Genomic DNA, 24,702 nt, shown 5'->3' on the forward strand with positions numbered 1-24,702 from the left:
TGAAGGTCACAGAGAGGTCGCAGTCTATGGTCTTCCATCATTGTAGTGTGGTGAAGCACGTGTCAGAAAACTTCAGTACGTATTTTTAAACAGATCACAGATGTATAAATCTTTTTGTACTCAGTGTACAAGTTTTTTGTGCTATAGTAAAATATAATTTTTAACACAGCATTAATGCTAACTTATACCAAGAAAAGCTTAAAATTAGTGGGTATGCAAAGGATTTAGCTTAAGGCCTATTTTTAGTTTTTTCTAAGCTGTCTTTTTAATTTAATCATTTAATTCTAATGAGAAATGACCTGTCCAACAACAAGCTTGGGTCTATATATGATATAGCTATTAAATTTGAGGAATAAAGGATTCATTATCCTTAGTACTATAAAAAACAAAAATAAAAAAAAATTATTTTCTTTTAAAGAGAATCGTGCACTATTATTTTCTTTTAGCTACTCTATCAAGATTTTTTCCAGAAACCTACTGCCTCCTGCATGCTGTATTTTGGTCAAAAGGTGTGTTTGTGTTAAATACAAATAACATGTAGTGAACATGATAAACATGAAGTGAAATTAAATACCTATGTGCAAGAGCTTGATCAAAGTGAGACTGGTCCTGTTAAATCAGGAGACAGCTGTGTTTCTTTGAACTCAAGTAGCCCTCACTTTGAAACACGTCGCCAATGATGATTCATTAACAACCCCAACAATGATTTGTCCAAAATAAATCTAGGGTGGTTATTAAAGGCTCTTCTGCCAGGGGCACACAGAAAAACGTTAGTTCTGTCTGAAGAGACAAGGTGTGTTTCAAACTGAAAAAGCGGGACTTCCACAAGTGACCTCAGAAGACAACAAACTGTGAGTATAAGATCCAGAAACTTCCTAGAAACTCTTGCCGCTCTGATGTTTCTAAAACTGAATAACTTTAACCTGCTTTAACCATCTTGAACCAACTTTAACCCGTGATGTGGTCAACACAAAACTATGCAAATCATTTTAACTAGTGAATATAATTTTTTAAAACATTTTGAATAAAAGTATAACTGCTTAACAAATGTAAAGCTGTTAAATGATTGTTGTTCTGCTTCAGTTAGAACTCACATTCAGGAAAACTCACATTCTTGAGTTCGGATTAATTTTGTTCGATCTGGACTTAAATAGTAATGAAAAGCTGAGAATTTGATTTGAGTGATTTGATTTATTGGGAGTTAGATGTTCATATATGGTACTATTTCTTAATGTACAACAACAGGTTTGATGTTTTTTTATTCTGTTGATCGCAGGTAAACAAAATTTTTGTATTGTGTTTCAGAACAGTCACTGTTGGGGTTTTTACTTCAGATAGCTTTCACTCAAACCTCTCCAAATGTGTTCTAAAGGCACTAAATTAACAGTTTAAATGTGGCCAGTTTTTCAGGACTGTGTATTAGAGATGGCACGATACCACTTTTTTATGTCCAATACCGATACCGATATCATAAATTTGGATATCTGCCGATACCGATATGAAAATACACTATATAATATAGTGTATTTTTTAATCAATAAAACTGTTTTTTTAATATATTGCTGCATTTTGTATAAGTTAATGCTCAAGTTTAAATAAACAACAACACTAAAGCTATTCTGTTATACCTGAATGTAAAAAATACACTGCACCCAAAATATTTCATAGTTCAGCAATACTGATCTAATCAACTTAAACCTACTCCATCCTCCCTATTCTGGTATTTTAAAGAGTACGTAGCAGAAATATTAAGCAAGCTAACTAATAGGGTTGCAAACTCCCAGCAAAAAAAATAAATAGGGAACCACCCCCCACCCTCCACCTCATGATTCTTAATCGACATAATCAACTTTAATTTGATGCAATGTGGGGAAAAAATGCACAAAATAAATTATTTTTCAAGAATAATTAAATAGATTCAACATCTTTCTTCAACAGAATTGCAGACTTCACAGATCTTACCTTCCCAAAGGAAAAAGTACTATAGCTTACTAGGGTATATTAGACTTAACAGTTACTATATACAGAGTAATGGACTTCTATATATTTTACATAAGATTAAAACTTTGGGTTAAGATTCAGATAATTATTTATTAAAAAGCTAGACATTTTAAATGAGAATAAGAAAGAAAAGTATGTCTTTGTGCCCCCCTTTTCACTGTTAATGCCCTATCGGGCCCCCTGGCTAAACTTTGCTAGATCCGCCCCTGCACAGTTACCAGCCGTCAGCTACGTAGAAAAAGATCCTGGTGTAGAAAGTAATATTAAATAAATTCTAACAACAGCTTATCAATAGATATCTGATTCAGTAATTTACGTCAGTATCGGACCGATACCGATACGTGATATCGGATCGGACCATCTCTACTATGCATATAAGTGCTCACCTAACACATAAGCTAAACAATCAGTGACTAATTCACTGCAGATAAATATGAACACTCCTTTCATTATCAAAGAAAGGTCAGTAAAACAAAAGACATCGTGTGTTTCGGGACTGTTGCTGTGCCCTGACTTCACAGCAGTCTGAACAGCTGACAGCTGTGGAGCTAAAGGGCCGGTTAGTGGAAAGTGTCCTGAGAAAAAACAAGAAACAAGGGCAGCGGGAGAAAATGACTAGAGGAGTGTATACTACACAATAGCAGATACTGACTTCATGTTTCCTAATCATTAAACGCGGATTAAACGGGATGTGATAGCTCTGGTTTCTGTTTTACTGAATTTTTTCACATGTACTTGAGGTCACTGCTAAAAGAAAAAATGTTTAAAAAGCTGTTCTTAATTATTTTCTTTAGACTTCCAAAATAACATTGCACCGTATCCAAGGTCACTTCAGTAGTGGGCATTGAATGGTACTTAAATGGTTTGATGAGTGACTCAACACCTTGTATTTCATGAATTTACAAATGCAGAATTTATTCTACAATTCATTAATTAAGCACAGAATTCTTTATTTCGATGCGCGTGGCTCTTGTGGTCCTCCATAGTATTTTCCTTTATTTATCAACAGTTTATAGTTTAGTGAAACGGGTTCATCATTCCAAGCACTTCCTCGACTCACACCCCGGTATAAGAATAATTATTATAACTAAAAGAAAACTGAACCAAATAAAAACTATATCTGGCCCATTTTGAGCCGATTTTTGAGTCGTGCGACCGTTTTGGCGATCGGCCCGATTTTGGCCTTCATCGTGCGTCGTGCATCGTGTAGTATACGTGGGGTAACGAGACGCGATTAACACCTCACGACGAGCTCCCGATCATCAATCGCTTGGTCGCGAGGGTGTCACCGCAGTTTGTCACACTGCACACGCGCAAACACAAATGTCAACGAAAAAGACGGCGCAGCACGACAGTGCAGCGTGTGATCTGGACACAAGCGATGGAGGCACAACTTGTAGAACTTTGGAAAGCTCATCCGAGCCTTTTCGATGTGGCCTCACAAAATTATCACGACACAACAACCGTGAAAATAGTTGGATCTACACTGCTGCTCAATCACAGCTGCCTGATCAATGTTTTTCATTAGCAATTTAGCAAAGTTGACGGAGAGGGAGAGCGAGCGACAGAATTTCTATTATAACCTTCATTTTATGTACGCACAGTGTGAGCACTCAGGTCGCATCAGAGCATCGGGCCGTATAGTGTGAGACCCTGCATCGTCACCTATGAACTTCTAACCCCTGCGATGCAATCGTACAGTTTGAGCAGGAGCTGAATCGCGCGACTGAAAAAATCGCAGTGTCTGCCCAGCTTAGGGAAGGTTTAAATCTTGCGATTTGCTTCACCTGTTGTTCATGCTATCGACCTCATGGTGTCGCTGAGGCACCGAGAAACAAACTCGCTTTCACGACCAGAGCGCTGGTGTATTCACTGACGACGACGTATGATCCAAACAGAGGCACCTATGCAGCTTAGCATGGCTAACATGCAAACCAACCAGCCGCCTCCAGTTGCCTTTACTGAGAGGCCATGTGGTCTAGGGAACAGCCTCCGCCTCGTCATTCAGAAACAACCCGCCCCTCCTTTCTCTGTCCCTGTGGTTCCTTTTGGTTCTCTGTCATTGTCACCGCTCACACTGTCACTTCTCCACTCATGGACTCACTTGCGGTCACTTCTGGGAATTGCACTTGTCTTGTTGAGACTGGAAGATCTGGACCATTAGTATTTGACTCAGAAAGCTCCTGATGAGTTAACCCGGAATGGAAACATAAAGAATTACTGCAGACGTGAGACATTTTTTTTCCCTAGGTATTCCTTTACGTTATGTGAAGTTTTTCTTTATGCTTCTTCTTTGTTTTGAGTGTGAGTGGACTCTTCTGCTGTTGTACTTTCCCCTACAGTAAACAAATTAGTGTTTATAGCTGCAGTTAAGCCTTAGAGCTTGTTGCTGTATAATGTAGGGCAAAGGTTACCGGTTACGCTGCAGCGAGGTTTAGTTATTTCCCCTTTAGCGTAACATCTCAGCTGCTCTGTGATCATGGCTACAAAAAGCTACCAAATACACCCACCACTATTGCGCAAATATTGGAACAGCTTGCATAATAATAAGCGCTGAAAGGGTTACTTGGACAAAACTGTAAAAGATAATGAAATTGTTTTTTCTTCTAGATAATGTTTGCAGCAGGTAGTGATATAGGGTATGATAAGTTTTTCTTTTTTCTAAAATCAAAACTGCTGTTGTCAGTGTACAATGTGTATAGTGACAGTATGTATATATATATGTGTATATATGCAGTTGGTATCTGTCTTGAAGTTCAGATCCTCTGGGAGGTCTGTGAAGTACCCTAGCTGTTCCTAGGACTATGTTCTTTTTGTGTGTCTGGAATCTGTTGCAGCCACCTTTCCAGCTGCTAACCCTCCTGTTACCACTGGGACCATTTTGGATGTTACCAAAGTGGTTCCATGTACTTTAGTTGTTTCTTCAGCCTCCGGTACTGACTTATTTTTCTCCTTCTTTCTGATGTTGCTGTCATCTGGGATTGCTGCATCTATCACACCTGCGGTGTTCTGTTTCTTGTCAACAATCATTCTGCATATGGTTGGTTTGTCAACAGCTGCTTGTCTGTCAGAAACTCAAAGACCCACTGGGTCTGAGCCCTGTTATTTATTTAGAAACTGGGGACTTCTAATCCATATGTGGCACAGATGTTCCTGTAGACTTTCTCAGCCACTTGGTTGTTTTTTCTCACTGTATCCTTGCATCTTAAATTCTGCTACTGTGCACTGGACGGTCTCTGGGGCATTTTTGCTCAGTCTCCAACTTGGATCTTGTTAGTTGTGGCAGACTCCTTTCTGTTCTGTGCTGTCCTTTTAAGGCAGCCTTTTCTAGCAAATATTAAGATTCTTTGTTATCTGCCACTTCTTCTATCTGTGGATGCTACATGCCATGCAGCAGCTTGGTCTTCCATGATACTTCCTTCTCCTCCACTGCTTGAAGCAGCTCATCTTAGAGGGCCTGAGATACATCTTCCTAATGTATTCACAGACTCCTATGTTTCATACTGAATGGTTCTGACACACCTCAAATCCGTGGTTGACATTCATGGATCTTCACCAAAGTCTCTGTTGGCCTGTGGGATACCCAGGTACTTGTAGCTGTCCTGTATCCCCACTATAATGCCCATTCCTCTTCAGTCAACACTACTCTCCCTTTCTTTGCAACCACTCAGCCATGCTTTTCTAATCCGTGTGCCCTCGATGTAGGTGGTGCATATATGCATATCTCATTCTGTCACATTTGTTAACTCTTGAAACACAGATAAAGCTTACTTGGATGAATGGAAGGACTGATTAGATTTTAATGGTCAAAGGTCAATATAATTATGACCTCACACCTGTCCCATTCTTCTAAATGTGATATCTCGGGAACTCCTGGAGTCAGTTTTATTATGTCCGGCACAAATGTTCACTTGGACTTACTAATGAACTGATTACAATTTTGTAACATTACAATTTTACAATTTTGTAACATTTATTTTTAAATGGCCAAATGTCGGCTTCCATTTAGTCATTTAGTTTTGTTTCATTGTACTCTCAATGTGAGGTACAAAGTGAAATCAGTGCAACTAAAGAAGACCATCATTAGGCTGGGAAATTAAAATAAACCTGTCAGAGGGAAAATTTCATTTATGGAACAACCTGGAACATTCTTTCCATTGTTAGGAAAAAACAGCTTTGCAACATGTAGCTAAGTCAATAACACTGAGGAAATAAATCTATCATACTCAAGGTCTACAATCAAGTGATGCTTTCAGTGAATGTAAATTCAGAGTTTAAAATAAGGTACTGATAACACTTGAGCAAGATGACCAGATTAGACTTTGGACGTATGAAATGAAGTTTAACTTTAAGTGTACATAAAAGGCCAGGCCATGTTATCGGTTTAAAAATGATGCAGCTCATGTTCTGGCATGCCTTTCAGTTGATGAAGACAGAACTAAAGACAGGAAGACCCACAAGCAACTGAAAGCAGCTGCAGTAAACACCTTGGCAGAAACACAACATTCAGTGAAGTTCATTGGTTCTAATCTTAATCCAAGCACTGGCTCCAAAGGATTTTCATCCAAGTATTTAAAACAGTCCCTATATTTATAATTTTGTTAGTTTGCCCAGTTAATTTTGAGTCTGTTGAACTGGGGGGCTCTGTCTAAAAATAATTGTAATTCCTAAACAGTTCATGGGAAATTCTTTACAAAATTTGTTCAATTAAATCAGAATAGACTGAATCCAATCTGATTGGATTTAACATCCCCTGTCGTGATGATGGAGGCAAAAAATTGTGTGTTATTCTGTGAGAATGACTTTGGCAGGTGCTTGATGTAAACTGCAACTTAACTGAGCAATATCATTCTTAATTTATCCTTAGATAAAATTACACCTTAAAATTCTACCAGTGCACTCTATATTTAAGCTCGTGAATCGACCATCTTGGATACAACTTTTGTTTTTTCCAATAGGAAGAGGGCCATGTGACACACCAAACTTAATGGTAATGTCACAAGAAAAACAATGGCCTAAATGGCCACCATGGTCACCACCCATCTTGAGGAGTTTGCCCCCTCACATATACTAATGTGCCACAAACAGGACTTTAATATCACCAACTATTCCCATTTTATTACGGTGTATCCATATAAATGGCCCACCCTGTATAGTAGTGAATCAGGTGAATATTATATTATGCCTGACTACACTGTAGCCTTTCTATAAACTATAAACTTTCTATTATCTTTGATTTTTTTTTTTATTACAGTAAATAAAGTTCTTTCAAAAACATGCATTTTACTATTCTCAAAGACATAAAGATATGTTTATTTGCACCTTATAGTTGATGAAAGCATTTGTACACATGCTGTGGATAAACTGGCCCTGAATCTTCTTAAGCAATAGTGTCAGCCCCCTGAGTAACTTCCACCCAGGTTGTTTTTAAAGTCCAGGTCTATAAAAATATAATCACAGCACACACAATGACTTCACTTTGGTAACGTTGCTGAACTATGACTCAGCTGAGCTAACAGTCAGAAGGCGGTGCCGACAAAGACCACATAAAGTTAGAACATTAGTTTTCAGCAGTTTGCAGTGACGTCACTAACTGAACAGAGAATTAAGGGAACAAAACTAACTGATAAATTAGTCCCACTGAATGTTTAATCCCATCACTAAGTAAAACTATTATCATAAGACTTATTAGGGAGTTAAAGTTGGCGTGAGTAGTATTATCTTCCTTTTATCTCGATCTCTTCTCACGCAAAGGAGACAGAAATGTTGCAGAGAAGGCAAAAGAAGACAGAAAAAGGTTATGCGAACCATTAATTTATACCGTGTTATAATTTTATAGTCAATGCTATATAATCTTTTATTAGAGTTAATTGAACAAGACCTATGATTAGCTGCAATCTGCCACAACCTATTGGAGTGAGAGAAAAGAGATGAGAAATATAAGGAGCATTAATGCAGTAGCAGCATATTTGAACATTTATATGAAGTAAAAGAAAAGAGTTTGATAGTTCTCAGTATGTCATGGGAAGTCTGGGCTGGGTTATCCATGGCATAAATAAGACATCGTTCAGGGTCATTCAGTCTGGTCCAAACTAGAAATTTATCAAAAAGGAAAAGTCCTGTGCTTTTACTTATCAGACATTTTGCAAAATTCTAATATGATAGCTGAGCAATTTTTCCCCCATTGATATATGCCTTAGTTCAGAGCCCAACACCAAAATATGGATCCGTTTAGGATCACATGGCTTCTCTGAGTAAAAAGAAACCAAAGTGTTCAGAAAATGCTTCGAGTTGAACTCATCGACTAATCTGGACAACAAAGAACAAACTAAAGCTGTGAAACCAGCCACACAGACCTCACAATGCTAAAATCTGCACAGCATCAGAAAGGCACATGTGTTCTGTTTCAGCCTTACAGCCTTCGAGTTAAAAAGCCTGTTACTACAATTCTGTAAATTCAGATTACGTCAGAGCTAGGTGTCTAGCTACTGCATCCACACCCATACCGAACAACCAACACTTACACTGCAAGAAGTTCAACTTGATTTCAGGTCATCTAGAATTTTCCATATTGTGACATATCTAAGAGAACTGACTGCAAAATATTCAACTATTTTTATCAGAATATACATGACTGTGAGCACAATATGAAAAAAAAAAGATTTTATTTACATTTCATAATAATTATGGACATATCCATTTATCACACATTTTTTTACTCAAAAATAACAATGTTGGCATTAGCCAGGAAGATTAGGTTTTAGTATCCATAGTGATTAGACAAGCTTTCCTGTACACAAGCTTTAAAGACTATAAAGCTTTTCTTTTGCTATTCTAGTGTTTACCTGCCACATAAAAGCAACACATACTGTAATTGTTAGTTTTTTTTCTCTTGGTTGGCTCATTAAATGATCCATAAAATACTTTAGAAAAGCTGTTTTTTAGCATCTCAGCATTTGAACCTTCTTACTACTGTCGTAGCACACATATTTTCCAGTCTGTCTGCTTCACTCCCACATCAAATCCTAGCCAGCCACACAAAAGCAACATTGATGAAAAGATTTATTCTCATACCAAGCTGCACCGACCCTTTTCTGACCTAATGCAGCAAGACTGCTGGCATTGTGCTGATAATGAACGCTAATGTCCTGTAATTAACTCACATCACTATTCCTGAAGTGATTGGTGATTTTGTTATTGTGTGGCTTACTTGGCACTGATGTGTGCAGATAACCAGATGGTCTCTGGAATATCAAATTTTGCGCCTTCCAAATCATCTGTTTTGGTCAAAAATGTGATCAAATGTACCTAAATGGGCTTTCTTCCCTTCTTGTTAAAGGATAATGGAAAAGCCCCATGATCCAGATGACAACTTCAAGCTGGATAAGGGCACAGCCGAACCTGAACCCAGCACCCATACGAGAGGACAGTGGTCTAGCAAAATTGAGTTCCTCTTGGCTGTTGCTGGGCAGATCATAGGGCTGGGAAATGTGTGGCGGTTTCCTTACCTATGCTACAAAAATGGAGGAGGTGAGTATCAAAATAGTGAACAAACAGACACTATATTGTGCTGTGGCTGTCTACCTATTTAGCTCCTCTTTTCCAGTTTTACCGTCTCCAAATAATGAACTTGGGATCACTGGTTTGCAGAAAGCTGTTTTGAAGTCTGGAGCTTCCTTAAAGACCCCATAAGTTATAAGCTATCTCTAACAATGGGTGATAGACTTTATCAGCAAGATGCATTGTACTGAACTGTATGTATTTATACTTAATGGTTAAAAGGGTTGAATTAAACACATTCTCAGAATCTCTTTCAGTACAACTTTCAGTTGAATTCAGCTTTTTTCAATTCAGTTTTATTTATGTTGCAACAAATCACAAAACATTCACCTCAGGGAACTTTTAAGGTGAAGACCTTACAATGTTAGAGAGAAAACTCCACAGGGGACCACCCTGTGAAGTAAGCATTGGGTGGCAGTGGGAAGGAACTCCATTTTAACAGAAGAAAGCGGCAGAACCAAACTCGGGGAGGGGCATCCATTGGCCTCAGGCGGTTTGGGGTGATGGTAAAGAGAAAAGAAAAAAAGGGCTTAACGAGGCAGAACAAAACACAAACTATAGAAGAGAGAAGATAAACTTGCTCACTCGCCCAGCATCCTGATTCTATAGCAGCATAACTAAGTGATAGTTCAGCAGCCATCCCCATAATTATACATATTTTTTAATGTTAATGTTAATTAGCTGATTACATGAACTTAACTACAGAGCCCAGAACCACTGTTTATATTAGGCTGTTAATGTTTCCTTTGGGCCTTTTAAAAATAAATTTGGAGGAACTGCATTTCTGTGTCAGCTTCCCTTTTGTTTATTTCTGTATAACTAAGCCAAATTTTATATTTTAGTTCAAAATATATCAATTTAAAAGAACTCAAAGGAACATAATCGACACAGTTACTTTAATCTGTTTTTCATTTTTAATTCTATTTTAGCTGCATTTGTTTAAAAATCCTGTCAGTTTGACATTTGTGTAGAGTGGCAGAGAAAGATCGTTTTAAAGGAATTTACATCATAGTTAGGAAAAGATAATCAAGTGAATCCATCCAGTTTCTTAACTTTTTATCCAATTCAGGGTTGTAGGGAGTCTGGAGTCTATCCCAGCTGTCACTGAGAGAGAGGCAGAATGCATCCCGCACATGCTGCCAGATTATCACAGGGCTAACACAAAGAGACAACCATTCATGCTCACATTCACACTAGTCACCAATTAACCTAACAAGCATGTCTTTGGACTGTTGGTGGAAGCCAGATTACCCAGAGGGCAAAGTTTTCCCTCTGGCACCCAGGCACAAACAGAACATGCAAACTCCACACAGCGAGACAAAGCCTGGAGTATTTTTAGATTTCCAAAAATAATTACATTTGGAAGAAAAATATTTCAGAAAGTAACAAAACACAAATTAAGTTTTAAAAGAAAGGTCTTTTTAAAATGAACTAAAACAATGTCTATCTTATTTAGAGATTAGATGCAAAGTAAGCCAGTGTTGATCTCCCCCGGGATTGACCTGTGTCAGTGTGATAACCCTGGATTAATAAAACAGTTGAATCGATCAATACAAACAACTTATGTGGTGCAACTTTGGATTTTGTCCAGGGGTGTTCTTCATCCCGTATATACTCTTCCTCTTCGCCTGCGGCATACCCTTGTTTCTGCTGGAGACGTCTCTTGGCCAGTACACGAAGCAGGGAGGGATTACCTGCTGGAAGAAAATTTGCCCCCTTTTTGAAGGTAAAAATCTCTCTCTTAAAATTTTTTTGGAAGTTTTCATTTATCAGACTACCAATAAAGAAGTTAAGATCATACTGTATGCTAACAAGCTATGACAAGGTCTTTAATTAATTAATGAAGCTGAATCTAATTATAAATAGAAAACCTGTGGAAAATATTAGTATGTTTTTAAATGCATATTTTAATCACAAACTGCACATTTTACTCACATTTTCCTGCTGTTGTAGCATTTGATGAGAAATTATGAATTTTTATTATAATTCCTCATTTTCTTACAAAACTATTTTCCCCCTAGAACATTATACTGTAAACGATCAGATGCTGTATTCCAGGAAACCTGAGTTTTGAGTCTGACACTTATGCAACAGTTGTGTAACAAACTTAAACTTTAAAGTTTAACAAAGCTCCTTTTCTGATTATTGGAAAGACAAAAGCTTTTTTAAGAAACTCGCAGATCTGCATCAGGGGTTTCATCTTTCACATTACTTACACTGGTTGAACATTACCTCTTCTTTGATTGCCAGCCAGGGGACTTGTATACTATTAGCTCCTTTCTTACTTGTTGTCTGTGTTTCCCCTCTACAATTGTTCACTGCACTACATTTACTTTGGCACAAAACCTCGTTTATGTAATTTAAATATATGCCATCATTTAAATATGTATTTATTTTTCAAAGTGCGTTGGGTTGTTAACAAGTATTTATATTAACATACTGGACACAGTGCGTTTCTTTAATTATTCTATATGTATGTGAATTTGCCTCCTTTTAAGTGTTTAATTTGTTCCCTTTTTGTTGTTTTTCAGGCCTTGGTTATTGCAGTGAAGTGGTTGTTTTATACTCCAGCATTTATTACATTATCATATTAGCCTGGGCATTCCTATATCTCTTCTCCTCTTTCAATTCTGAGCTTCCCTGGGCAAGCTGCAAAAACAGCTGGAACACTGGTAAGTCCCACTATGTGATTAGAAATGCAAAAACAAAGAAGTAGCTAAACATCATGAGAGCAATTATGACTCACTGCATTTTAACAAGCTTTGGGGGACTCATCATGATACTAGCTGGTTTCCATTTTTTACAGGTTAGGTTGCTTTTAATGTCATAAAATTGGCTGTTTGAGGGTTTTATTCGATTCTGGCACAATGTTGGCACTGAGGGTTTTTTTGTGTCTATAGAGCAAAGGCTGGAAACATTTTATCTTATGAAGGACTAGCACTCAGTATTCTTCACTCATGCTGATATTTATTAATAATAGCAGTTGAAAAATTTAAGTGTATTTTAGCACTGACAATTTTACATTGCTTTATACAGTATATGGATAAAAAAAATTGCAGGCCACACTTCAGTTTTCAGTCCCATTGCCACAGGTGTATAAAATCAAGCACCTAATTATGCAGTCTGTCTTTGCAAATAATTTTTGAAAGAATGGCACATTCTAAAGAGCTCACTGAGTGTCATAACATAACACCAGTGTACCAAGTGCCGCTTCTTCTCATGTAGGTATTCCACAGACAACTATAAGTGGAATTATTGGAAAGTGGAAATGTTTGGGAAACAGAGCAGCTCATCCACGTAAAGTTACAGAGCAGGGCCATCAGGTATGGAGGCTTTTAGGTTTAAAAGTCACCAACACTCTGCTGACTCAGTAACTGCAGAGATCCAAACCTCCTCAGGAAAAAACATTTTATTCGGAAGTATCTTTTTACCATGTAGCTAGCTGCTACATGCACTATATGGACAAAAGTATTGGGCTACACCTAGCCATGCCGCCTGCCCTTACAACATTTGTGAAAGAATGGGTGGTTCCAAAGAGCTCACTGAATGTGGCATCCTATGAATGGTACTGTCATGGGATGCCACATATAAATATTCTTAATAAATAAAAAAAAATAGGTGTATGCTTACTTAAAATCTAGTTATGAGAACCACAGAAAAGCCTTACTTGGTGTACACCAGCAAACTGATAACAATTTTATGGCAACACCAACAAAGTCTTTACTCACCACAGCACTTTCCAGTTGGCCATAGTCAAGTCAACTACTGGTCATTGCCATTAATTTAGTGGGAATGCTTGCAGCACCACTTGGTAACTGAGTAAAACTCTCAACCTTCTCTTTCAACCCAGTAAAATGAAAGAGGCACCACCTTGTGGCTTTATTCAGCACTTCACGCAAGTGAGTTTCCCTCTCAGGGGGACAGAATACTAAAGCCAGTGAACAACAATCACACACGCACACAAATAAACAACTGTCAGCAATCTAATGCAGTCACACAAACTTAGATTTTTATTATTTATTGGTTTTTTTATGTAATTGGTGGAGACACTGAAATAATCCCTCCACCCCCTCCTTCAGCAAACATAAAGTAGAAAACACCTTCTGTAGTCACACGTTTTATTTAATATAGCAAACTACAAATGAAGAACCAATTTGTTATGTGAATAGAAAAGCTTATGTAGTAAAAATCAGTAGAACACTAGCACAGCTTATATGTAAGAATAAAAAAGAAAAAAAAATACCAAAATGTAACTGAAGATCTTTGTTAACACAGACCAAGGCTTTGACAAGATGTGTTATATGACCTTTCTTTGTTTGTGCTTTAATTCACTTGTTGACATTTCTCAGAAACCTGTGTGGAATTTGACAGAAAGGCTGATTATTTCAACATGACTGTACATGAAAATGCAACTTCACCAGTGAGAGAGTTTTGGGAGTGAGTAACTTTTCCAAAATCCAAAAACTTTTAAGGCATTATTTGGACAAGTGAATCGGCATTTGTGAGTTATGACCATCACTAACTGTCAACTGCAGGCGAAGAGTTTTGAATATAACTGGAAGCATCAATGAGTTGGGCAATATTCGATGGGAGTTGGCTTTGTGCCTTTTGTTGTCCTGGATCATCTGTTACTTTTGTGTGTGGAAAGGTGTCAAGTCTACTGGGAAGGTAAGACATGGGCTTAATACTTTTATTTCCTTCTGGTACACAGTGTAACAAATAACAGAATCTGCTAGTGCCTAAAAACACAGTAATATGTTACACACCAAACATGCCTCTATCTTTATAGTTTAATTACCTATTAGAGACAGGATGTGATTGTACACAGTTTAAGGCTAACCATAAATATGAGCCAACATTATTACAGTCCTTTATGATTCAAAGATATCAAGCTAAGCCCAAACTTTTGTTCCCACTGCACTTAAATTAAAGGTACAACCAGCAGCAGGCCAGGTTAAAATAGATGGAGATGAAGTATCTTTCTGAAATATCATGAAGAACATGCCACAAACATGTTTCTTAGTAATCATCTTTGCTTCCCTGGCTTTATCCTTTGTCCCCTTTCCTTCCCATTCATTGATTGTCACTGTTTATGTATTTATTGAGGGTGGACATGAGCTACATACGCACACCAGGGCAGGGCAGATAAGAGATTGTATTTTATGCAACAATGACGGTGTTTATTTTTAATAAATACAAAAGCAGAATACAAAGTTGCAGACCTGTGATATCAGTAAAAACTTCCTCTTTCAACTTGTTGCACTCTTTGTACCACTAAAGCAGAATGATTTACACGGCTATATGCTGGATTTTATGCTAAAATAGTTATATAAGGTATGTAATCATTGAAACATACTTACTAATTAAATTTGATTACCCCATTTAAAAATAAATGGGAGTGTTGCACTTAGACCTGATTTGATAGTAGTATCTATGCCAGATAGCAGTGAGTTTCATGATATGAAGTTGAACTGTAATCAGTTTTCTGATCTTCTTTTGATCCTCTTCATCTGCAGATGTACTCTGTATTTGTTGATTAACTGTTAGCATGCCAACTAAATAAACGGTGAACATGACGTTACTTGCTGAGAGCTGCAAATCCTGCAAGATTTAGTATTTTGAACAAGGTAATGTGCAGACAGCATTTAGCTGCAAACAGTGTTGTGCCAGCATTAAAAAGGCAAAAGAAGCTGTCAGAAAGATTTTCTTTAATCTAAAGCTGCAATTTGCTTTCTTGAAAATTTAAACTGTGCGTTAGACTTAAGGAGTAGTGAACTGCAGTTTTCCCTGGGTGGCAAGAATAAAGAAAAAATCAGCAGCATGTGTTTAGTTTGAGATACACTGTGTGAAACTAAAGCTTCAATGTGAGGTTAAGCAGTGTTCGGTGTATGTTCTGAAGCACAGAGTGAGTGTGATTACATAATATCGGCAGTGAATGTTCATAACTTGGCCACATCATTCCTCCTCTGCAGGTAGTTTATTTTACTGCCACATTTCCATATGTGATGCTGGTGGTGTTGCTTGTTCGTGGACTCACGTTGCCTGGGGCCATAGATGGGATCAAGTTTTACCTGTACCCAGATCCATCCCGTCTCGCTGATCCCCAGGTACAAACACCATTCATGACTTCCCACTCTAAATAAAATGTGGTTTTACTCTTTAACTCCTGCATAACCATGTTGCATCATCAAACTTCTTACAAACAGTGATGGGTTACTTATGTGTGTTAGACTGTGTTAAAACTTTCAGTGCATTTGCAGATGATTGCTTTGCTGATGTCACATAGGGTAAAACATTAGCAAATGTTCTGTACAGATGCACTATGTGCAGTCCAACACACACACACACACACACACAATAAAAAAAAAATTCTCATGTAATTGAATGTAGGGGTGGGGAAATGACCTTTTTTTCTTTTGCAGGTGTGGATGGATGCTGGCACACAAATATTTTATTCCTATGCTATTTGCATTGGGTGTCTAATTGCACTTGGCAGCTATAATAAGTACAACAATGACTGCTACAAGTAAGTAAAATGTTTTTTGTTTTTTAATGTAAGAATATCACAAAATATCACAGTTTTAATGAAAGAAGAAGAATGTAACATAAAACATATAAAATCATTATGACAAAACTGGAAAAAGCAGGTTTCTTTAATGCTTTTCACTAACACTAATAACTTTCTTCTTCTATTTACCATTATCCAAAAATATCTCCCTTGAGTCATGTGTCATGCCATGAGCTACTGATATGGAAAAAAACAGGTTGTGTGTCACAGTTAGGCAAGAAACATGCAAACCGTGGTTCAGGGGATTGGGAAGCTCATCTTGTAACCAGAAGGTTGCCAGTTCGATCCCCTGCTCTGTCTGTCTTGGTCGTTGTGTCCTTGGGCAAGACACTTCACCTATCGCCTGCTGGTGTTGGCCAGAGGGGCCTATCAAGGCTTGCAGGATGAGCCGTGTGGAATTTAATGAGGACCCAAGATGCAGGCAGCTGAGATACAGGGGAGTTTTTATTGAGAAGGTGGAGATACAAACAGAAACGGCAGAGGAGCGGAGGAAACTAAACAAAACCTAAACTGGAAAAAACTAACAAAACAAACCTGAAGCGCTAACTGGAGCGCTGGAGGAAACACAGGGAATTAACACAGACGAACCGGCAACATGTGGGAGAAGACACAGGGCTTAAATACACACAGCAGTAATCAAGGGATGGGAGACAGGAGGGGAACACACCTGGACAGATGACGAGACAGGGGAAACGCACTCACATGAGACAAGGACCTTCAGAATAAAACAGGAAACTAACAGACACAGAGGACCAGACAAGACACTGAACTTAACAGACAGACTCACGAGCAGACACAGTGACACCATGGATAGACAGAGGGAACACAGACATGCATGAAACAAAACCCTAACACATAACAAACCTAAACAAAAGACATAACAGAATAAACAAGAACATAGAATAATATAAAGAAACACAAAACACTGAGTTGTCAGACTCAGGACCATGACAGGGCCGATGGCGCGATATGGCAGCCTCGCTTCTGTCAGTCTGCCCCAGGGCAGCTGTGGCTACAGCTGTAGCTGCCTCCACCAGTGTGTGAATGTGAGAGTGAATGAATAGTGGAATTGTAAAGCGCTTTGAGGGTCTCGAAAATCGCTATATAAATGCAATCCATTATCATTATTATTATTATTATTATAAACCCTTACTGACTTTAATACAAAATAATTTGATGTAATTTGTTCTCTTTTTATTTTAGGGATTGTGTGTATTTGTGCCTTCTGAACAGTGGGACCAGCTTTGTTGCTGGCTTTGCCATATTCTCTGCACTTGGATTCATGGCATATGAGCAGAACACAGATATATCCAAAGTGGCAGAGTCAGGTGAGTTTATAAAAGAAAGTGTGAAAAGATACAAGGAGCTTTACAATGAACAATTTAGACCTGACAGCATTTATGGATGTAATATTATTTACATGTTCGTATGGGAGAATGTTACAAGCTTGTCTTTGTATGTGCAGTGGATGGCGTTTCTCATCTGTTTTTAGAAGAGGATAAATGCCAGCTACACTTTACACCTTACAATCAATATATGCGTGTATACTCTCACCGACCTCTGTTAGGTATAACTGGTTAGTAGCAGGTTGGGCTTCCGTTTCCACTGTATTCTCTTATTCTCTGCAGGTCCTGGCTTGGCATTCATTGCCTATCCTCGAGCCGTCGCCATGATGCCTTTTCCTCAGATCTGGGCAGTATTTTTTTTCGTTATGATCATCTTGCTGGGGCTGGACAGTGAGGTAAGCTCTGTTTTGTTTTGTTTTGTTTTGTTTTGGGGTTTTTTGGTGGGGGGGTGAAGGGGGAGGGACAACTGAAATAAATTGAAATGGAAATTTAAATTTTTTTAAAATCAATTTTAAACTTACTTACGTTCCACTAAATATGATTGTTATCTGGCTCAGGCCTGGCGCAGGATCTCTATTGAGATGCAGATTAAAACAGTTTAATCTTGAGCAAAAATTATGCATTTTTAATGGTAAGTATATAACTTAGAGGTTTGTGTTTCAGTTTGTGGGTTTGGAAGCTCTCACAACAGCCATTTCCGACATGAATCCAGCCTTCTTCCATGTCGGCCACCGACGTAAACTCTTGCTGCTTGCTGTCAGTGTTGTCAGTTTCCTCATCGGCCTTGTGATGGTTACAGAGGTAAGAACAAATTTAAAAGTCACATGTTTGTCACAATAACTGCATTTATTTTATATGCTAAAGCTCGAAAGCTAATGAAACTGCTCCACACACAGGGTGGACTATACATCTTCCAGGTGTTTGACTACTATGCCTGCAGTGGAATGACTTTACTTCTCATTGCCGTACTGCAGTCTGTAGGTGTTGGATGGGTATATGGTAAGTTCATGAATTACAAAAATATCAAAGTGTCTTCATAATGAAACAAATTTTTCCTCAACTCTGTGTTTCCATCTTTTCACAGGTGCAGACCGATTTTATGACAACTTAGAGGACATGATTGGATACAAGCCTTTACCCCTAATAAAGTACTGTTTGAAATATGTCACTCCAGTAATTTGCACGGTGAGTTGCAGCAAAAGTTAGTAATGCTCTGCAGGTCTTCCCGCCCATTCTTGCACAGCACATGTCAGTAATGTCAGACAGACATTATTAATCGAGACAAACTCTCTTATCTAGTAGGTGATCATCAGTTTTGCTGACCTAAATGGTAGCTGTTAGTGCAATATGTTATTAACTCTGACTGACTTCATTACTTAAGTTAGGATTAATTCTGTGAGCTGGTAAAAAAAAAAACTCTCCATCTGAAAGTAAAAAATGTCAGTATTTGTTCCAGCATTTATAATTCATCAAAGTAAAATCACATTATTTGGTTATTTTTAGTAATGAACCAAGACAAAAATCCTTGATGGGGAAGTATCATTTTAGCATTTACTAGCCAACAGTTTTGGGTGTGCAGCTAGCCATGCAGTCTCCCATTATTTGTGAATGAATGGGAAGAGCTTACTGAATTTGAGCATGGTAATGTCATAGGGTCCCACCTTTGCAACATGTCATGAAATTCATGAAATTTCTTCCTTCCTAGATATTCCATGACTAAGTGTTACTTTTGGAAAATTGTTAGGTTAAGCACCACAGCAACTGATGGCGTCAGACCACATGAAGTTACAGAGCAAGGTTGCTGACTGCATAGTGTGTAAAAGTCTCCAACACTCTGCTGACTCTCTGCTGACTCAATGACTCAATGACCATAGAGCGCTGAGCCACCACTGGCGTTAACATAAGCAGAAAAACTGTGCACTAGGAGCCTCATGAGATGGGTTTCCATTCCCCACGTAGTATGTAATTTATTCCATATTTACCTCTTCCATTGTAATTTTCAGGGAACGTTTATTTTCTCCTTGGTCAAATACACTCCACTGAAGTTCAACAACACACTAGAGTATCCATGGTGGGGTTATGCTCTAGGCTGGTGGTTTACACTCTCCTCTACGCTCATGGTTCCCTTCTGGATGCTGTACAATCTGAGCACCACTCCTGGTACACTGCGACAGGTGAGCTATTTGTGTATGAATATAAATTTCCAAAAAACTGTTTCCTTTCATCTTTTATTAAAACCAATATTCTTCTTTGTTAGAGGTTCTCCATCTTATGTACTCCAGCCGAAGACCTCCCTCTGACCAAATCAGAGAAAAAGGCTCTTGAACTGCTTAACTTGCCATCATCCTTCGATAACACAGTGTTCTAGAATAAACATGAAAAGTGAAGCAAACTCAGATGCATTTAACAATTAACACAGTTATAAGGAAAATCTAACATTAAATCCAGTGGCTCAATCCTCTGTAGCGCTGCATCATTCCAGTCTGTTTGGAATTTAACCCCTTAAAACACTGATATTTATTTTGTGTCCCCATCTAACGGGCTAGATAAACCAGTGAGATGAATTCAACCAAAAACTACAACCTGAATGAATTCACACAAACAAGAGGTGATTGTAAAAAAAACTGCGTAAAGACAGTCTGAGCACAAATGTGTAGTTTCCCTGAGTTTGGGATGGCATCTTCATCATCTGATTTACAGTCCAAAACCAGAAGAGGAAACCACAGAAACGTCAGAAATAAGAATATGGAACCAGAGAGGATGTGGAGTTTTGCTTAAAGAAAATGGTTTAGGCCATGATTTCATTTTCTATATTATTGCTTCTGACGATTGTCTTGTTCATGTTTGTTCTGATAACCCATCTCTACAGCAAGGACTAGTTCTGAAATTTCTCTTGTGGCCATTTGCACTGAGCATATTATTTGACATTTTAAATTGCTCCTCATCCAAAGTTCATTAGTAAGATGCATATTTTTTTCAGGTTTACCTTCATCTGAGTATATTGAGCTATCTGCTTTCACTGTGTCTGATTACAAAGCTCTTTTTTAAACCCCACCTATTCGTACATCTTTATGATTCTAGCACTGTTGTTAATCACAATTTATATCAGAGCTATTAGTGGAATACTTAACATGATATTCATGTGATGAATCGCTGGGAAATTTGTCATGTGGTGAAAAAATTTACGTTCCTTTACCATACGGTAGACTGTTTCTGATGCCATAGTTGGAGAAGGGAGAGAAGTTGATGCCTGATTAATTCTGTCACATTAAAATGTTGCATTTACAATCATGGAGAAAAATAATGGTGTATTTATTATGAAAATCCTTCTTCTTTTAAATAAAAGACAGCACAGGGTATTTACACCTGCACAAATGTGCCTCATGTTTAAATCAAAGTCTTTTTGGGACTATTGCCTGTTATGGTTTTAAGCAACACCATTTTGCAAACACTCATCCTTTTGTAATGAGCACTTATTAAGAAGAGAGTGGAAATGAAAGGTTTTTGTACACCAAGTGTTTTTGTCTCTTACATTGTATTATTACATTTTGTGGTCAAGGCCTCAGGCTGTAGAACTTTTTTGAGTAAAATAATACTGACAGTTACTTGACAAACTCTTACAGATCTAACACCTTAGTTACTTTAAGGCCAGTATGAATTATACAGATGGTGTAAACTGTAACTAAAAAACAATGACAGATGGGAGTTTGTCAAGCAATAAGCATCCAATCAATTGAAACCCTGAACACTGTGTTTATCTGAGCCATCTGGCTGTCCCAATACAGAAGTGTTTGTGACCTCTACAAAGTACTGATACTGTAAATATTGTATATGGGTTTTTCATGTAGGCAGTAAATGCAGCATTACGATAACTGCGCTATGTATTATAAACCTGTTAGAACCAAGGAAAACTCAATATGGTAATATTGATTATAAAATACATTTTTCTGCTGTATTTTCAACTTTTTTTTTCTTTTCAGAAACCTTCCTTATCGAGTGTCCAAATTTATATTTTTAATATTTTGTATCATATGTCATTGAGAGTTGTGGCAACATTTTTATGTATAACATGTGGAGTGTGATCTAAAGGTTCTGGGAACTGGCCTTTAAAAATCAAAGCAGTGGCGACCCTGAATGGTGATCCTAAGGATTGGTCAGAGGCCAGCTTGAAATCTTTTATGTTGTTGGTTTTTTCTTTGTTGTTTTTATTGTTTTTTCTTTGTTTCTTTAAAAAGGTTTTCTGAACTTTTGAATCACACCTCTGCACTGTACAAATTTTGTAATAACACATTTTTTCATGTGAAAAATCATATTGACATTTACACTGTAATTTATTTTTATAACCCACTGTTGCCACTAGATACAACAGGAACAAAAAGGTTTGCTTTTTTTTTTTTTTTTTTTTTTTGAAGTGTTGGTATGATGAACTGAATCATAGCTTTGGTTTGTAAATGTTAATTGAATGATTTTATTAAACAATGTGACATTCTTTAAATATGATCTATAATGAGATAATCATATGTTAATATGATCAATATTATTTATGTATTTCTTCATGTCTTCCTATTACTATTTGGTTAAACTGACATGAGAATCATTCCTTAGGATTTACTGCAGCAATGACCAGTGAGGTGACTGTGGTAAAATCATCATTTACAGACAAACTTAATAAAATCTTAATAAATTCACAACTGTTTTGCCTTTTGATTGTCACTACACAGATCCAGAGGAGAGTCTGAAAAAGTAAAAATGGCAGTTTTTCTGTGCCCTTGAATGACATGAGAACATTTTAATTTTCTGCTAATGCTTTTAAGAAAATAAAGGTTACCTTTAATTCTTCACCTGAATTGTTCAGTCTTGATATGTAATGATAGATTTATTTTATACAACTCTTTTCTTTTCTCTTTAAACATTCCCTTTTTCATTTTGAACATGTAAAGGACATCCACTTTTTCATCCACGCTGTCTAAAATCTGACGTCATACTTGACCTTGGAACCAGGAACAGTGTCACTACATCGTCCATTTAATAGCTTTATAATATCAGTGTATCACATGAACCCTCCTTCATTGTTAACCCAAGATGCATGAATTAACCTAAGAAAAACCTTTAAAAACAAAAACTGTTTACTAAATAGACCTTTTTTAATAAGAGGAGAAAAATGCAATGAGTAATCAAATCGAACACCCAGTTTTTTTCAGCTGATACCACAGAGACAGTAAAACACTACTGCAAACATCTTTGTTTTTCATCTTATCCTTGTAATGTTCATGCATGCACCAGTAAAGCTGTGGTCATGGTAATTCTGAAGTTTTTTCCTTCAAGTGGTGCCTAATTTCAAATGCAATGATTCACACAGGTCGATAAATGTCACTACAGTCTGTGTGCTAACTAAAGGTAGAGTTTATGTAGTTTCCAGAGAGGCAAAACAAAGCTTACATTGTGATAAGTTCACTCAAAGGCGATAGAAAAAGATGTAAGTGAAGATGTCGAGAAATTATTTTGAAAGGCAAGGATACGAATGCCTCATCCGTAAAGATTGCGTGTAATGTAATTTATGTTTTTTACCTGAACAGTTGATGTGTTTCTAAAGTAGGTTGTTTCCCAATGACATAATGTCTGAGAGCAAGGTAAATTGTGGTACTTTTGTGTTTTTCAAAGGCTATGTGGGACAGTGAACATGGGGTACTTTGTAGTATTGTGGTACAGTTCCAGGTGATGGATGCTGGAGTAAGGACAGACTGTGATATCCATGGTCACTACCAGGTTAAGACTTGGATAACAGCAGAGATATAAAAGAGAGACACAGCCCTGAATAATTATTAATTGTAAATTATGGGAAAATTTTGAATCACTAAGGATAGTGTTAGAAATGTATCACTGTATTTGTATCTGAATTGGCTAGATATTTTGTATGCACAGTTTTTATGATACAGTACCACTGGAATGAAATTTCCTTTAGACAACTGCCCCAGAAAGTACCCGTATACAGTAGATTATAGCACAGCTGCTGAGCTACAGGACTTGCTTCTACAGTAGAAGAGCTTTAGGAGGAGTCATCAGTTTGAATTTAACACTCTTTAGTAACGCTAAAGCCAAATGTATCCTTTATACTGGTCTTACCAGTACCACCTAGGGGTTGGTTAGCAGTTCTAATGGCTCACATATTATCTGCCTATATACTGTAGACTGCAGTTGGCTGAAAGAGTGGTAACCTTCAGAACTAACACAGGTTAGCTGGCCACAGCCACACAGAAAAACAAATCTACAGAAGCTTCTAACACAAAGGATTACTGTCCCACTTTAGTGCCTGGACACCATTATTGAATATAAAACAGCTTTTTCCTTTTTTTTTTATCTGTACAGAGCTCAGACTGTGTGAAAACTGGACCCGAATTCAACAGGTAGATGATGAAACGTGTTAAAAGCCAGGTGTGTAATTAATGTTGCTGAGACTTTTTTTCAAGCCATGTAATAAACTGGTGACCCTCATTCAGAGGGCCCCCCTGTGACACACAATGATATAAGCTTAAGAAAATGGATGGCTAGATAGATCTTTTTCAAAGACTTGTTCTAAATTTCAAATATAAAAATACATACATCATGTTGAATCTATGCCATGAAGAACTAAGGCCGTTCTGGAGGCAAAAGTGGGTGTAACCCCATATTTGGAGGTGTGCCTAATGGACTGGCCGGTAACTGTGTATTTGATTAATGTGATTAATAGTGTCTCAACGAAAAATGTCTCCCTATTTATCAATGTGCTCTTTAAAAATATAATTAGATTATAAAATAGTGGCCTAGAAGATGATCTGTCTATTTGAATACAACAGATTAATTAATTTATTTATTTGTTTGGTTTTAGAGTGTAAAAAATATATATATATATATGAAGAACACATGAACAAAGGTACCATATGTATTTTGCGGGGGTTTTGTGTGAAAATATATCTTATGTCTACATGGCAACGATCTTCCAAATACATATGAACATATTTTATGTCATATCTCTAATCTCACATTAGCCAAGCCACTGTTTTTTCACTTGTAGGCCAAAATTTCTCCAGCACTTCTAAGTTCTACAGATCTTTCAGATGTAGCTGAAAGTGTGGTTAAATAGTACGTACATTACGATGTACAATTTATAAAAGCTAGAAAAAAGTACTACTATTCAACACTGCACAAACTGTTTAAATGTTTAGAGCCAGCAGTAGTTAAAAACATTTA

The 24,702-nt window shown here is 37.3% G+C and overlaps 1 protein-coding gene across 3 annotated transcripts; it reads left to right on the forward strand.

The window, feature by feature from the left end:
- The first annotated feature begins 762 nt into the window (after positions 1-762).
- Positions 763-22,166, forward strand: LOC101483942 (sodium- and chloride-dependent GABA transporter 2). Of its 3 annotated transcripts, none has more exons than XM_004548754.3 (15): positions 763-851; positions 9,341-9,531; positions 11,153-11,287; positions 12,093-12,233; positions 13,911-13,998; positions 14,097-14,229; positions 15,534-15,668; positions 15,984-16,087; positions 17,333-17,457; positions 17,758-17,870; positions 18,139-18,276; positions 18,372-18,474; positions 18,560-18,660; positions 19,479-19,649; positions 19,733-22,166. In XM_004548754.3, the coding sequence occupies exons 2-15, from the start codon at positions 9,345-9,347 to the stop codon at positions 19,841-19,843; spliced, it is 1,785 nt and encodes a 594-aa protein (XP_004548811.1). In that variant the 5' UTR covers positions 763-851; positions 9,341-9,344; the 3' UTR covers positions 19,844-22,166. The 3 variants fall into 3 exon arrangements, with proteins under 3 accessions (XP_004548811.1, XP_004548813.1, XP_004548812.1); XM_004548756.3 differs by lacking the exon at positions 763-851 and adding an exon at positions 4,043-4,251; XM_004548755.3 differs by lacking the exon at positions 763-851 and adding an exon at positions 4,044-4,229.
- Positions 22,167-24,702: the final 2,536 nt, after the last annotated feature.

This window comes from Maylandia zebra, linkage group LG5 (assembly GCF_041146795.1).
Source record: "Maylandia zebra isolate NMK-2024a linkage group LG5, Mzebra_GT3a, whole genome shotgun sequence".
Taxonomy (NCBI): domain Eukaryota; kingdom Metazoa; phylum Chordata; class Actinopteri; order Cichliformes; family Cichlidae; genus Maylandia; species Maylandia zebra.